General features: G+C 49.6%; 1 protein-coding gene across 7 annotated transcripts in view; it reads left to right on the top strand.

The window, feature by feature from the left end:
* The window catches only part of ENTPD4 (ectonucleoside triphosphate diphosphohydrolase 4), a 33,678-nt gene extending 26,178 nt beyond the window's left edge, over window positions 1-7,500 (top strand). For 5 of the 7 annotated variants that reach the window (XM_053269444.1, XM_053269445.1, XM_053269441.1 and 2 more), the window contains exons 12-14: window positions 379-464; window positions 3,238-3,399; window positions 5,645-7,500. In XM_053269444.1, the coding sequence (XP_053125419.1) occupies window positions 379-464; window positions 3,238-3,399; window positions 5,645-5,873 (477 nt within the window). In that variant the 3' untranslated portion in view covers window positions 5,874-7,500. Of the gene's footprint in view, window positions 1-378; window positions 465-2,952; window positions 3,137-3,237; window positions 3,400-5,644 lie in introns of those variants that run through there. The other 2 variants (XR_008311014.1, XM_053269446.1) reach the window with 2 other exon arrangements.
* The last annotated feature ends 8,200 nt before the right edge of the window (window positions 7,501-15,700 follow it).

Genomic DNA, 15,700 nt, shown 5'->3' on the forward strand with positions numbered 1-15,700 from the left:
AACTCCCATAATACTCAGCCAAAGGGCATTGCAGCTGGGGGTGATGGGAGTTGTAGTCAGCAACAACATCTTGGAATCCCTCTTACAGGGAGCGCTGGACCCCTCCCAGTTCTTCTGTCGACTTATTTAAAAAAAATTTTCCCCATTCAGAATTGGCAAAATGCCACCTTGAATAGGTAGAAAGGTGGTATGGGAATGTAGTCCTAAACAAATAAAATGGGGGGAATGGTAACATATGTGCTACCCTAAGTTCCTTGGCAGAAGAACTGGAGAGCAGTGTAATGAAACATAAATGCATTGATCTGTTCCTATGGGTCTCAAAATGCTTTTAGTTGTATTGATTTCCTTCCTTGGTGTATGTGTGTTTGCTTCCCCCAGGATTATTGTGCGACAAAGTGGTCTGTTCTGCGCGAACGTTTTGATCGTGGTCTTTACGCATCGCATGCTGACCTTCATCGCCTAAAGTGAGTGTTGCTGTCTTCTCGAGGTGGAATGTGGTCAGGCATCCTTGCCCAGGGGAGAGGGGGCAGAAGCCAAATTCCATAAGGAGCTGCTTGAGCCAGAAGCTCCAAAGAGCATTAGCTCTTCCCTCAGGTCCTAAACTGCAGAGCTCTTTTGGAGATGTGGCGGTGAACTCTTTCACAACACAGAGAGGATGCAATGAATACCACACACTGAAGGCCTTTTGGTATAATTTTGCCCACTGTGTTTCCAGGCAAGATACAAAGTGCTGGTCATTACCTTTAAAGCCCTGAACGGCTTAGGTCCAGTTTGCCTCGGAGCGTGCCACCTTCTGCATGATCCCCACCACACAGTTGTCTGGAGAGGTCCATCTCCAGCTGCCATCCACAAATCTGATGGCGACTCTGTATCAGGCCTTCTCCACAACTGCTCCTAGACCAGGCCTGCTCAACTCCCCCCTGCCAGCTGTTTTTGGACTACAACTCCCATAATCCCTAGCCAGAGTGGCCAGTAGCTAGGGATTATGAGAGTTGTAGGCCAACATCTGCAAGAGGGCCTAATTTAAGTGGCCGTGTCCTAGACTGTGGAATGCACTTCCTGCAGAAATTCGAGGCTCACCAATGTTACTGACCTTAAAGAGAGCTCTCAAGACTCACTTTTTTGGTCTAGCCTTCCAGAGTTTTTTAATTGTGCTAAACCACTAGTTTTTGGTCCTTTTGTTGGGTTTTAATTGAGCATATCTGCTGCGAACTGTCCAGAGCTGACAGATGCAGCGTTATAAAAATGTCACAAATAAATACATAATAAATAATGGAATCTCAACTCACAGAATTGCCCAAAGCTGACACCGTTCCCATGTGGTGGAGGAGCGAGGCCCCTCCCCCTGCCCATGGCTTGGGTGATCTTGCACTTAAGCTGGGTGGTTCCACACACATTATCCTGTCCCTCTTTTTTTTTAAAGTGGAAAAGTCAAGCCAGGCCTCTGGACAGCTGGGTGTTCATATAGAGTAGCTGCAGAATAGATTTATTCTGAGGCATTTCAAGAAATGATCTTTCTCAGAGAATATTCTCACCAGAGTACCTGGAAAAGGTCCTTTCTTTCCCAGATCCTAAACAGGATTTTGGAAAGTGTGTGTCTTCCAGGCAGCCGAGTGAGAATTTTCAGAATTAATCAGAATAATGTGTCAGAACAAATCTTCTGTTCTGCAGCTGCTCTTGCTTTTGTTTTTGTGGCCTATCTGTACCACCTACATCAATTATCTCTGGGCAGTTTACAAGCTTAAAAATCAGCATTAAAGCAAACTAAAATCATTTAAACTGGTTAAAGATGGTTAAAATAAAAGTAAGAGGGCCTGATTAAAAAGATGTGTTTTAAGGCCTCCTTAAAGACCAGCAGCAAGGTCAACCCACACGCCTGGGGAGGGAGGGAGGGAGCTCCAGAGCCCAGGCTCTGTTGGCGAGAGGGGGAGCCAGTGAGCTCCCTCATAGGAGGACAGCAGTGCCCTGCTGAGTGTTTGGGACCAAGCCACGTATGGCATCCAATGCATCAATACCCCAACATGTGGAGAGCTGGTCTCGTGGTAGCAAACATGACTTGTCCCCTTAGCTAAGCAAGGTCTGCCTGGTTTGCATTTGAATGGGAGACTAGAAGCATGAGCACTGTAAGATATTCCCCTTAGGAGATGGGGCAGCTCTGAGAAGAGCACCTGCCCGCTTGCGTGCAGAAGGTTCCAAGTTCCCTCCCTGGCAGCATCTCCCAGATCGGCCTGAGAGAGACTCCTGCCTGTAACCTTGGAGAAGCTGCTGCCAGTCTGTGAAGACAATACTGAGTTAGATGCACCAATGGTCTGTCTTAGTAGAAGGCAACTTCCTCCTATATTCTTATGTGTAGGTTTTCTTTGATAAATAGCAAGGGTGTTGATCCAGATCAGGGCTAGGGTGGAGGAGGAGGAGGAGGAGGAAAGCTTTGCCCCCACTACAGCCTAATCCAGCTCTCTCTCCCCATCTTGCCCCTGCTGCTGTTTACCAAAGAAATAAGCATGGTCCGGACCAGTGGTGCACTGAGCATCCCATGTAGTTTGGCCCTCAGTAGTAGAGCATCTGCTTTGTATGCAGAAGGTCCCAGGTTCAATCCCTGGCAGCATCTCCAGGTAGAACTGGGGAAGACTGCTGCCTGCAACCTTGGAGAAGCTGCTGCCTGTCAGTGTAGGCAAGGCCAAGCCAGATGGACCAAGAGTCGGACTCGATATTTGGCAGCTTCCTATGCCCCCGAAAGTGACTGGCTGTTACTAATTATGAATTGTGCCTTCCGAGCTGTTGTATGTATTTGTTTATTTTGGCCCAAGGCCAGCATAAATAGAAGAAAACCTTCCGAGCTGTTGAAATTCTGTTTCTGGCAAACCTGTTGCCACTGAGTCAACTGTAGGTACATTTGGCGAGAGAAGGTAGAAAACATCGAAACCTCCCACCCTTTTACCTTTTGATTCAAAGTTCACCCTCCCTGGAATTGGGGCTCTCTGTTTTTGTCAACACCGCTCTAGACACACTTCTAAGTCAACACTTGAATTCTCCGCGACCTTCTCCAGAGAATGCCTGCGTAATCCCCATTGAAAAGTATGAAAAGTAAATTGGAGTATGTAATAAACGCTTAAGAAAAATAGGACTTAATCATTCTTAACTCCTTCTGGGTCATGTTGTTGATGATCCTAGAGCCCCGTGACTGTTTAAATGACAGGACCTGTTGACTTTTAATTACTGAGTTCTCATTCTGTGCAGGTATCAGTGCTTTAAGTCAGCCTGGATGTTTGAAGTGTTTCACAATGGCTTCTCTTTCCCCACGAACTACGGCAACCTAAAAACAGCCCTGCAGGTCTATGACAAAGAGGTCCAGTGGACACTGGGGGCCATCCTCTATCGAACCCGGTTCTTGCCCTTGAGGTATGGCTTTTCTTTTCTTGGCCTCAGCTGTGAAGTTCAAAGAGAGCTGGTTGCTGGCATATCTCCCTTTTGGCCCCAAAGGGAAAAGAATGCTTGGTTCCCGAGCATGTCGCATTGATCAGATGCCTGCCCAGTGGGTGTAGGAATAGACCTCAGGGCTGTGATGGAGTGTGTGAAGAGCTGTTGCTCACTGCCGTTGGACACATCCCTTCTTGTGGGGCTGTAGTTCAGTGGCAGAACGTCTGCCCTGCAGGCAGGAGGCCCCCAGGTTCAGTCCCGTCTAGGAGAGACTCCGGAAGAGCTGCTGCCAGTCAGTGTAGACCAGGGATGCTCAGCCGTGGCCCTCCAGCTGATTTTGGACCACCACTCCCCTAATCCCCAACCATAGTGGCCCGTCGCCAGGGATTATGGGAGTTGTAGGCCAACATTTGCAGGCAGGCCGAAGTTGAGCAGCCCAGGTGTAGACAATGCTACGCTAGACCACTACCTGTGATCTGAGTCGGTGATCTTCACTATTTTTCAAGCGGGGTCCACTTTAGTGTGCCAAGCCTCCTGCATGAGAGCCCTTTCCTACCCAGGGATCCCGACAGGGATCCATCTTATTTATTTATTATTTCTCTGTGTAAACCACCCTGAGCCATTTTTGGAAGGGCAGTATAGAAATCGAATGAATAAATAATAAATGGGAGGAGCTGGAACCCTCTCTTAAGAGCTGTACAGTGTTCCCTCTAACCGGGATTCCCAGATATTGTGGACTGCAACTCCCAGAATCCCCAGCTGCAGTGACTTTTGTTTGGGGATTCTGGGAGTTGTAGTCCACAACACCTGGGAATCCCTGTTAGAGGGAACACTGTAGAGCTCTAGGAGGAAAGCGCTGGGAAAGGCTACTCTTCCCATCCCGTAGTGCGTGCCTTCCAAGAGGCACTTCCCTTTCTTCTTTAAGGGGAACAGGCAGCTCTCTTTCCCTTAAAGGAGCCCTCTGGCGCGGGGCAAGGCTCAGCACTGCACAGTGAGAACAGTAGCTTCTGCATGGTGCCAGGCAGACTGTGCAGAGTATTCCTCTTTGGCCAACATTTCACACAAGCCTGACAAACAACGCATTAGAGAGCCACACTAAGGGCTGATGGGAGCTGCCACGGACCCCGAGCCGGTCTTACAGTGGAGATCACTGCTCTGACTAGTATAAGGCGGCTTCCTAGGTCTCTCGGTTGACTCTCTACTTCCGGGCCTGCTAAGTTCAGCAGTGCTTGCCCTTTGGTTGCTAGGCATCAACGTAGGTCTGAGGGCAGGGTGAGGATTGGTGTAAAGGTGGCTGATCTAAAGGCACTGATGCCTCCCTGAAGCAGTGACCTTCCCCTCTGAAATGCCAACGGGCATTTGGGGAGGGGGCCCGTTCTCAGGAAAGCAGCTGCAGATTCCACAGAGGCAGTCCGCTCTCTTAACGGGAGGAGAGCTGGTCTGGTGGTAGCAAGCATGACTTGTCCCCTTAGCTAAGCAGGGTCCACCCTGGTTGCATTTGGATGGGAGACTAGAAGTGTGAGCACTGGAAGAGATTCCCCTCAGGGGCTGGAGCCACTCTGGGAAGAGCATCTAGATTCCAAGTTCCCTCCCTGGCACCATCTCCAAGATAGGGCTGAGAGAGAGTCCTGCCTGCAACCTTGGAGGCACATGCCCAAAGACTGGGAGCGGGCCCAGCTCCTCTGAGAGCAGCCCTCCTCTCTCTCCTGCCCATGTGGCTGAGGAGGAGGAAGTGGACTTGGCAGGCAGGAAGTGGGGGGAAGTCATGCTACAACTGCAGGGTCACACAGGGACACCTCAGTGGTGTCCCCTGAGGGTATGGGTAGAGCACTTGCATGCAGAAGGTTTCAAGTTCCCTCCCCGGCAGCATCTCCAAGATAGGACCGAGAGAGATTCCTGCCTACAACCTTGGAGAAGCTGCTGCCAGTCTGGGTAGACAGTACTGAGCCAGAGGGCCCCATGGTCTGACTCAGTATATGGCAGCTTCCTATATGTATGTATGTAAGTATGTATGTATGTATGTATTTATTTATTCATTCAGTTTTTATACCGCCCTTCCGCAATGGCTCAGGGTGGTTTACAATTAAAACAGAAGCCATTAAAACCCATCACAATGAAAGCAGAAATATAACTTTAAACCCCGATGTCCGCATATGTCTCCCCCTTCTGGAGGCTCGGCCTCTTTTCTCATCCTCCTCCTCCTCCTCTCCCGTTCTGCCTCCCCCAGAGACATCCAGCAGGAAACCTTCCGCAGCAACCACTCCCGCTGGCACAGCTTCTCCTTCGTCTACAACCATTACTTGTTCTTCGCCTGCTTCTTTGTGGTGCTTCTCTCCATCCTGCTGTACCTGCTGCGGCTGCGGCGGATCCACCGGCGGATGCTGCCCAGCGCCCTCTCCCCTTCCCTCTGGATCGAGGAGGGCCTCCCGCCCCAGAAGATCCCCGGGGCCTTATGAAAGCCGCTCCACGGTCCTCTCCAAGACTTGCCGAGAAAAAGCCATGGTTTTGCCTCAGGGATCTCCCCTCGTCCCGAGACACCACTCCGCAGGCCTCCCGCCAGCGCAGCGTCCGGACAGAGAGGGGCACCAGTGGGGCGGGGGATGTGATGCGAAGGAGCCAGCTCTGCGCAGCTTGGCTAGACTGAGGGAATCGCAGCCAAAATGATTTCAAAAAAACCTCCTAACTTTAAAAGCGAATGCACTTTGATGCGGGATATGGGGTGGGGGGTGGGGGTCAGAAAGGGGGGGGCGGTTGGGAAACTTGATGCCAGTAAGTCCACCCCCAGGGAAGCCGCAGGCTAGTCTGTGCCCAGCGATTGACTGCTCTTGTCATGTGTGTCCGAGTCCTTACGGATGTGAATGAATAATGGCTTCACTCGGGGGTCCTCAGACGTGGGTGCTCAGATGATGCGTTGCTGCTCCCGTCAGCTGGGGATGATGGGAGTTGTAGTCCGACATCTCAGGAGCAGTGTCCCCTGCAACTGGGATTCCCCGGTTTTGTCGACTACCCCTCCCAGCACCCCCCAGCTGCATTGGCCTATGGCTGGGGATTATGGGAGTTGTAGTCACCCACGCCTGGGGATCCCTGTTGCAGGGAGCACTGCTCAGGACCCAAGTTTAGGGACCCCCAGCTGCACCGATAATCCAGCCCCGGAGCCTCCCCTCTGGTCCGAAGCTCTGCCATCCTTCCTCATGCGCCCAAGCCGTTCTGGTCACAGGCAGAAGAACGTCTTAACCTTTTCCTCTCCAGCCCAGCCATCAGCAGCAGAGGCTTTGGCAGAGTTCTGCCTTGATGACTCTCAGTTGCTTCCCCCCCCGCTGTGCCTGTATCTTGACCTGCTCAGTTAATCCACAGCGGAGAAGAGAGGGTCTAGTCCATTCCTGCTTTCACACACAGAGGGGGGTCCAGGAGCTCTTTGCCCGTGTGAGCAAATGCCTCAGGTGTCTCTGTCATAAGGCGAGGACTCGGCCAAATTCCCCGCTGTTGCTCACATGGTGGAGGAGGAGCCCTTGGCCCATTTCTCCGCTTACCCGGGAGCAAGTCAGTGGGCAGAATGGGTGCGGCTGGCCCAGAAGCCTTTACCCGCTTCAGAAGACGGGCCTTGTAATAAACACAGTAGCTGGGCAGAGATTCTGAACCTCCGTTGAAAATGTGGCCTGCAGAAGAGTTCTGGAAACCTTAGCAATGCGACCTGTTGAGATGTGATCCTTCCGAACGGTCTTGCAATCCTGTGAGGGAGAAACCGGACTGGTTCTAGTGACAGCACTGTTGGGGAGTACGCCGATAAGTTTGCACAGTCAGTCTTGCCTGGAGCCCTCGCTGGGTCTGGGTAGCTGCGGCCAGGGCGTGGCCGAGGGTATGTGTAGTATTTCTCCTGACAGCGATTCTTGGGCATTCTGTCGTCATGAAGAAGTTGAAGTGGACCGTCTGTTTTAAGAATGTGGACTAGTAACCTGTTTGCCGTCACTTCCTCATTTCTGGCTATAAAAACCTTTTTACTTGAAAGGACACGTTCATAATTTAAAGTGGCATTTCTGTGAGCGCCTGCCTCATAAATACAAGCTTTGTCGTTTTAGAAAACCAGCATCTGTTGAGGGTTTTGTTGTGAAATTGGGCACAGCTGCCTCAAGAATCTCTTCCAAACTTGTGAAGCTGAGGTGAGGAGAGTAAATTTAAGAGAGTGAAAATGGCTGGAGCCCCTTGGACGGACGGAGCTCCCAAATCCAGCTAGGGAGCACGTGGAGCTCTTTTCTAAACCATTGCTGCAGTAGGGAGAGCTGCTCTCACACATGGGAGGCTCCCTGAGCCCTCTTAGGTGTGCCTGTAAGACCTTTTGTTTGAGTCGCATGGCTTTCTAGAATTATATGTTTGCGCAGCAGAGAAGTGGCTCGCCTAGTGAGCAAGAGGTTGCTGGTTCGAATCCCCACTGGTATGTTTCCCAGAAGGGAACATATTCACAGACTATAGGAAACTCCTGTATCAGGCAGCAGTGATATAGAAAGGTGCTGAAAAGCATCATCATCTCACACTGCATGGGAGGAGGCCATGGGAAACCCCTCCTGTATTGTACCAAAGACAACCACAGGGCTCTGGAGTCGACACCGACTCGAGAGCACACCTTTGCTTTTTACTTTACCTGGCTCTGAGAAGCTCAGGGCAGCATTTATTTTATATTTATTTAATTTATCTATTTAACATATTTATATACCACCCAAAATTATATCTGGGCAGTTTACAATAAAGCAATACCAATTAAAATTAAAATGTTAAAACATTAAAATAGTTTTTAACATTGTGTTAAATTTTAAATTTAGTCTAATTAAAAGCCTGGCGGAACCAATGTGTCTTAACTGCCTTTTTAAAAGTTGGCAGAGATGGCAGTTGAGTCATCTTAGCTGTAAGCGGATTTGAGTGTGTGTGATAGAAAAGTCGGCAACACACATTAATATGTAAATGAATTTCAGGAAATGCACAGCACAGAGCTCTTTGCCATAGTGGCTTTTGAGTTCTGCCTTTTGACTGCTGGAAACCAAAGTTCATCTAGCGCTTTGGCCATCTTGCACCTTGCTCTCTCTCTCTGTCTCGCTCTTAAAAAAATGTTTTTGAACCCTTGTTTCTATATTTGTTGTGGCCCAGCCATGAGAAACAGGCAAACCCTGAGAATCTTGCAATCTTTAGTACTTCTGCCAATTGAGCAGGCTTTTAGCAGCTGTCAGACAGTGAGAAGCCCCTCTCTAGTCCAGGCTAATTTACAGTGCCATAATGCCCTCGTGAAACACAAACCTGCGAAGAGCCGTCTGTGTCCGCTTTCCCTGGGTTCCCAAGCCTTGTGATCAGTTTGTGTGAGTTTGTGCATTCCGTTTGTGCATTCAACAACCTTTGTTTCTTCCTCCTTTTCCTCCAGTCCACTGAGGAGAAGAGAGGCACACAGGAAGAAAGTGAGAAGAGGCCAGGGCCGTGCCCTCTGACCCTGGCCAGTGACCTTGCTGGCCAGTTCAGTGACATCCCAGCCTCCTTACGTGCATCAGTCAGCACCCTTTCCATTCCCATGCTGCGGAAATGGTCCCAAAGGAATTGCGACTCTGTGCTGTCTCCATAAGGGAGCAAATGGTTTTAAAGAAAAATATATTTAGCCTCTGGGGTGTTTCTGCTGTATAAGGGTCATGGTTTCCCACTTTCTTATCTCAGTTTGGGGATCCGTTTTGAGGTTTTCTCAACAAAAGGCTAATTTAGATCCTCTTTGGTAGAACATAAAGAAGAACAGCCAAAAGGTCACATGAGCTTCATGACAAGCTTGATCTGGGGCACTCCGATCCCTGGTCCTGCTTTAATTCAGCCATTGTTGCTACCTAGCGATAAGTGGAGCCTGACAAACGCCACGTCTGCAGCAGTAACGCTTCATATGACCTTGCTCTGCAAAAGGGTCTGGGCTCCCTGAAGAAGCGTTTCTTCTTTTTTTCCTTCAGATTGCCTCGATGATCCTAGAACAACTAAGTGGAGATTCCATTGGGATGGGATTTGTTCTCTCTTTTCAGTGTTGTTCCCAGAAAGGGTAAATGCTTCTTAATTGTGGCAAGTCCACACATCTCTGATGGACTGCAGAGGAGGAAGGTGCAGAAGAGGGCAACCAAGATGATCAGGGGCCTAGAGCACCTTCCTTATGAGGCAAGACTGCAACACCTGGGGCTATTTAGTTTAGGAAAAAGACAACTGCGGAAAGACATGATAGAGGTCTATAAAATCATGCATGGTGTGGAGAAAGTGGATAGAAATTCTTCTCCCTCTCACATCACACTAGAACCAGGGGTCATTCCATGAAATTGATTGCCAGGAGATCTAGGACCAACAAACGGAAGTACTTTTTCACACAATGCATAATCAACTTGTGGAATTCTCTGCCACGAGATGTGGTGACAGCCAACAACCTGGATGGCTTTAAGAGGGGTTTGGATAACTTCATGGAGGAAAGGTCTCTCAACGGCTACTAGTCGGAGGGCTATAGGCCAGGGATTCTCAACGTCGGGTCCCCAGATGTTACTGGACTTCAACTCCCATAATCCCCAGCTCCAGTGGCCTTTGGTTGGGGATTATGGGAGCTGAAGTCCAATAACATCTGGGGACCCAACGTTGAGAATCCCTGCTATAGGCCACCTCCAGCCTCAAAGGCAGGATGCCTCTGAGTACCAGTTGCAGGGGAGCAACAGCAGGAGAGAGAGTGCATGCACATACCTCTTGCCTGTGGGCTCCCCAGAGGTATCTGGTGGGCCACTGTGTGAAACAGGATGCTGGACTAGATGGGCCTTGGGCCTGATCCAGCAGGGCTGTTCTTACGTTTTTATGACTTCGTTGCATGATGATGTATCCTATTTTTCGTTCCCAGAACTCAGAGGTTTCTGGGCACTGCCCAGACCCAGATTGGCTCACTTCAGCAAGCTTTCTGTATCAATTGCTACTTATACAAATTCTTGCAACAGGCATGAGTAATTTTTGCATACCAGTTTCTCTTGGGGTGGAGAGCTTGTGGGTAGCAGGCATGAATTATCCATTTTGCTAAGCAGGGTTCACCTTGGTTTGAGTTTGGATGAGTGACAAGTAAGCACTGTCTACTGTAAGGTAGCCCCCTAGGCAGAGGCGTATCTAAGAAAAATAGCGCCTAGGACAAGCATTAAAATTGGGTCAGATAGGTCCCCCAGAGCTACTCCGATGGCAGCTGCAGGGGGCGTCTTGCTGCCCTCCAGCTGCCCCAATAATCTGCCGCCTAAGGTGACTGTCTCACCTGGCCTCATGAAAGGGCCGTCCCTGGCTGGCCATTCTTGGAAAGAGAATACTAGCTGCTGGATTAGATCTGACCCAGCAGGTCTCATCCATCCCCCACCCCTTTGTCTCTCTCTCCTCCCCAACAGCGTAGTGTGTGCCAAGCAGCCTTTTAAACACCAGGGCTAAATGTAGCAGGATGGTGTTACTCGTGTGACACTGTAAGGAATTAGTATTTGCAAATCCTGCACTCAAGGAACCAGGGACTCCTTTGAAAGAGAAGCCTTCCGGGGTTAACATGTCCCTTGTCAAGATCGCCAGGTAGATGCAGAGGCGTATCTAAGGAAAATAGCGCCTAGGACAAGCATTAAAATTGTGCCCCCTGTCCAAACATCTGACACCCATCTTTCAGATAACTTTACCATAATATCAGTGGAAAAATACAAGTCTGAAGGTCACATACAAGTCACATAACTGAATATGTGTACAGTGACTTATATTACATTAATTTTTTTAAAAAAAATTACCTGTAGCCCCTTTGGGGGGCTTCTAAAGGTGGGGGGGGGTCTGCAAAGGTTCCCCCTCCCCCCTGCTGGCCTCTAGGGCCTCACAGGGACCATTTAAGCATGTGCGGTGGCCATTTTTTAAAATAAATTTTAAAAAAAAAAAATGGCAGCTGAAAACAAAATGGCCACCACACATGCTCAAATGGCCTCTGTGAGGCCTGGTATGGCCTAGGGCCTCAAAGAGGTCATTTGAGCATGTGCGGTGGCCATTTTGTTTTTGGCAGCCTTTAAAAAAAATAATTTTAAGAAATGGCACCCCCCTTCAAGTGGCGCCCGGGGCACGTGCCCTGCCTGCCGCACCCTAGATACGCCCCTGCCCCTTGGATGGGACTATAGGTCAGTGATGGGATTTTCTGCGTGCAAGCAGATGCTCTAAGTTCACTCCCTGGCAGCATTTCCAGGTAGGACTGGGAAAGACTCCTGCTTGGAACCTTGGAGAGCCACTGCCAGTCAGTGTAGACAATACTGAGCTAGATGGACCAATGTGTCTAATTCAGTAGAAGGCAGCTTCCTATGGAGAAGGCTCAGCGGTAGAGCATCTGCTTGCATGCGGGAGGTCCCAGGTTCAATCCCTGGCAGCATCTCTAGGTAAGAACATAAGAACAGCCCTGCTGGGTCAGGCCCAAGGAGGCCCATCTAGTCCAGCATCCTGTTTCACACAGTGGCCCACCAGATGCCTCTGAGAAGCACACAGGCAAGATGTATGTGCATGTCCCCTCTCCTGCTGTTGCTCCCCTGCAACTGGTATTGAAAGGCATCGTGCCTCTGAGGCCCATAGCCCTCCGACTAGTAGCCGTTGATAGACTTGTCCACCATGAATCTGTCGAGGCCCCTTTTAAAGCCATCCAAGCTGGTGGCTATCACCACATCCCATGGCAAAGAATTCCATAGATTAATTATGCGCTGTGTGAAAAAGGACTTCTCCTTGTTGGTCCTAAATTTCCCAGCCTTCAGTTTCATGGGGTGACCCCTGGTTCTAGTGTGGTGAGAGAGGGAGGGAAATGTCTCTCTGTCCACCCCCTCCACCCCATGCATAATTTTATACACCTCGATCACGTCTCCCCTTAGTTGCCTCTTTTCCGAGGTAAGGAGCCCCAGATGCTGTAGCCTAGCCTCATAAGGAAGGTAGGCCTAGGAGAGACTCCTGCCTGAAATCTTGGCTTGAGTGAGAGCAGTCAATGGTCTGACTTCCCCTTAGAGAAAGTCCATAAAAGGAACATGGGCGAGCTTTCCCAGCTTTCAGTGTCTACAGTAAGGTCTTGCAGACAAGCAGATGAGAAGGCAAACTTCTATTTGGCCTGTACCAACTCACAGTGCAGGGGTGGGCTTCACCTCATAGAATGTTCCATGATACCAAAATAAAATCCCTGCACATATAAACTAGATTTGCTGGGTTCAACATGCCACCAAGCTATATGTTCTTGCCTCTGGCCTGGTCAAAAGAGCAGGACTTCTGCCTGCTACTCTTCAAGGACCAGCTATAGCCATTTTCTTCCAGGATCTTGGGACGGAGGACGTCCCAAGCATCACTTCTGCAGCAGGGTTCCCTGTAAGGGATTCACAGCTGTTGACTACAACTCCCACAATCCCCAGCTGCAATGGCCTTTGGCTGGGGCGTAGGGGAGTTGTAGTCAACAACACCTGGGAATCCTCCTTGCAGGACACACTGTTCTGCAGCCGGGCTGTGGCAATGGGCTGATATGGACAATCACCAGCTCGGCACATGAAGAAGCGCAAGTGCGCACAGCTCTCCACCCCCACCAGCGACATGACTAGTTGTACTTTGCCCCCCACTTGATCATGCAGGGATCATAACAAAAGGAACCTAGGAAGCTGCCTTAGCCACCTAATGGTTCAATGGGGAAATGGCTTGACTAGCAAGCCAGAGGCTGCCGGTTCAAATCCCTGCTGGTATGTTTCCCAGACTGGGAAACACCTCTATCGGGCAGCAGTGATATAGGAAGAGGCTGAAAGGCATCATCTCACACTGTGAGGGAGATGGCAATGGTCAACCCCTCCTGTATTTTGCCAAAGACAACCACAGGGTTCTGTGGTTGCCAGAAGTCAACACCGACTTGATGGCACACTTTACCTTTAGGACGCTGCATTGGCCCATCTGGCTCAGGAACACTGTTCCCTTAAGGCATGTGCACGTGCTCACAAGTTTTTGGATGTCCGCTCAGTTCATTTTAGATCCCACTCAGGTTGAATCAGGAAGGTCCCATTCTGAATGCAGGTGTGCGCGCACTGCCTTGATACTACACAGAGATGAAACAAATTTGAGGCAGGAGTCTCTCCCCTACCTATCTGGAGATGCCACAGAGTGAAACGGGCCCTTCTGTATGCAAAACACAGCCACATCCTTTAAAGGAAATAGCTTATAGCAGACAGCACTCACATGTAGTCTCCCATCCAAATGCAAACCAAGACAGACCCTGCTTAGGAAAGGGAACAATCCATGTTCAGCACTGCAAGACCAGCTCTCCTCCCGAAAGGCAGATGAGAAGAGCTGGGCATGCTCACCACTGTTTGCGCTAGGGGCCAGCAATCATCCAAACCAGCCCAAAGGGTGCCATGAAATATATACCAACTTTGTTTTTAAAAAGGAGGAAGAGGATAGTGGAAACAATTCCATCAGCCCCTTTGGAGAGAATGTGAGGGACAGACTAATGAAATGTAGGAACGAAGTAAGGGGCAAAGGCAAGACCTTGGGGAGAGAACAACTAGGAAAAGAAAAAGGCACCTGTTGAGTAGAAATTAGATTCATATACACATACCTCTGGCAGGTAATAGTGCACCTGTTTGACTAGTGAGTGGCTCCTCTGTCTCTCCTGACAAGTAGCTACATTTAAAACAGGGTGGGGAAAGATTTGGGACACTTTAAAGATGTACACAGCTAAGGATTGGATTTCCTGCTTTGGAGGACTAACCAGGTGGTAGCCGATATGTGGGAAAGGGTCTCCACCTAATGGCCAAGTGTGCCATTGCAGAAAAAAGGGGAATATTGTAGAATTTGTTCACTCAGGATATCTAGCTTGGCTTCCTGCTTTCCACAGTAGCCCAGCTGGTTCCCAGGGATGTGCTCCCTCCTTTGAGCTTTCGGGCTTCATGGAGATGGGGCCACAACGCAGAGGAAGAGCATCTGTCTGCACGCAGGAGGTCCCAGGTTCTGTCCATGGCTGCAGCTCCAGGTAGGGCTGGGAGAGACTCCTGCCTGCAACCTGGGAGAAGCTGCTGCCAGTCTGTGTAGGCAATACTGAGCATGATGGACCAAGGGTCTGACTCAGTATAAAGCAGCTTCCTTTGTACCAAGAAAGAGGGAGAGATTCCCACACTGTTGTATGGACATCAAAGAAAGACAAGGGCTTCTAGTTCCTTTTCCCAGGGTGCCTTTCCAGGCAGAGAGAGTATGGCTAATCGCACTGCATAATTATTCGTTTCTATAGAACCATACATGGCATAAGGCAGTGCCGAGAAGACCCCTGAAGTATCTTGCAAGGGCACCAGGTGGTTTCCCCCAGCGGCCCACCAGATGCCTCTGGGCAGCCCACAGGCAAGAGCTGAGGGCACGCCCTCCTGCAGATGTTGGACTACAACTCCCATCACTCCTGATTATTGGCCACTGTGGCTGGTGTTAGCTACTAGTTTGGATGGCTTTAAGAAGGGGTTTGGATAACTTCATGGAGGAGAGGTCTATCATCGGCTACTAGTCGGAGGGCTATAGGCCACCTCCAGCCTCTGAGTACCAGTTGCAGGGGAGTAACAGCAGGAGAGAGGGCATGCCCTCAACTCCTGCCTGTAGGCTCCCAGCAGCATCTGGTGGGCCACTGTGTGAAACAGGATGCTGGACTAAATGGGCCCTTGGGCCTGATCCATCAGGGCTGTTCTTATGTTCTTAACTGCATCAGGATAATATCTATCTATCTATCTATCTATCTAAAATTGAATATCTGTTTGTCTGTCCCTATACATTCCCCACACTCTTTGAGCTATCGGGACCAAACTTGGCAAAGTGACTTCCTAGGATGCTACAAATAACATAGGGTACCCAGGACCCCAACAACCACCTCTTACAGACAGATATACAACAGGTATATCCACAAAATGGATATTGATGCAATAATTAGAGAGACACTCGCACCATAGCCTGAGCAAGGCCGGGTGCTTAAAGCTAGTGTTATAGTAATATTATCATCTCTACTATTAAGGAGAACTGAAGCAGAGCTTCATTAGTTAGAGGTACTCCTGTTCTCCTGATCTTCAGCAGTCAGGGAGACTTCAGTACTTTGCATCAGTTCTGCCACCTCCAAACCAGGGGAAATTGAGAACCTGGCAGTTGGCTTTTCCTTGGCACAGAATCTGGGCTGGCACAGAATTCAGATTCTTTTCTTTTTGCGCACACCCTCTCGTATAACAATGTGCAGCTGGGTGACAAAGCACAGACGAGAATGTCATTATATCCC

Source organism: Hemicordylus capensis, chromosome 8 (assembly GCF_027244095.1).
Source record: "Hemicordylus capensis ecotype Gifberg chromosome 8, rHemCap1.1.pri, whole genome shotgun sequence".
Classification (NCBI taxonomy): Eukaryota; Metazoa; Chordata; class Lepidosauria; order Squamata; family Cordylidae; genus Hemicordylus; species Hemicordylus capensis.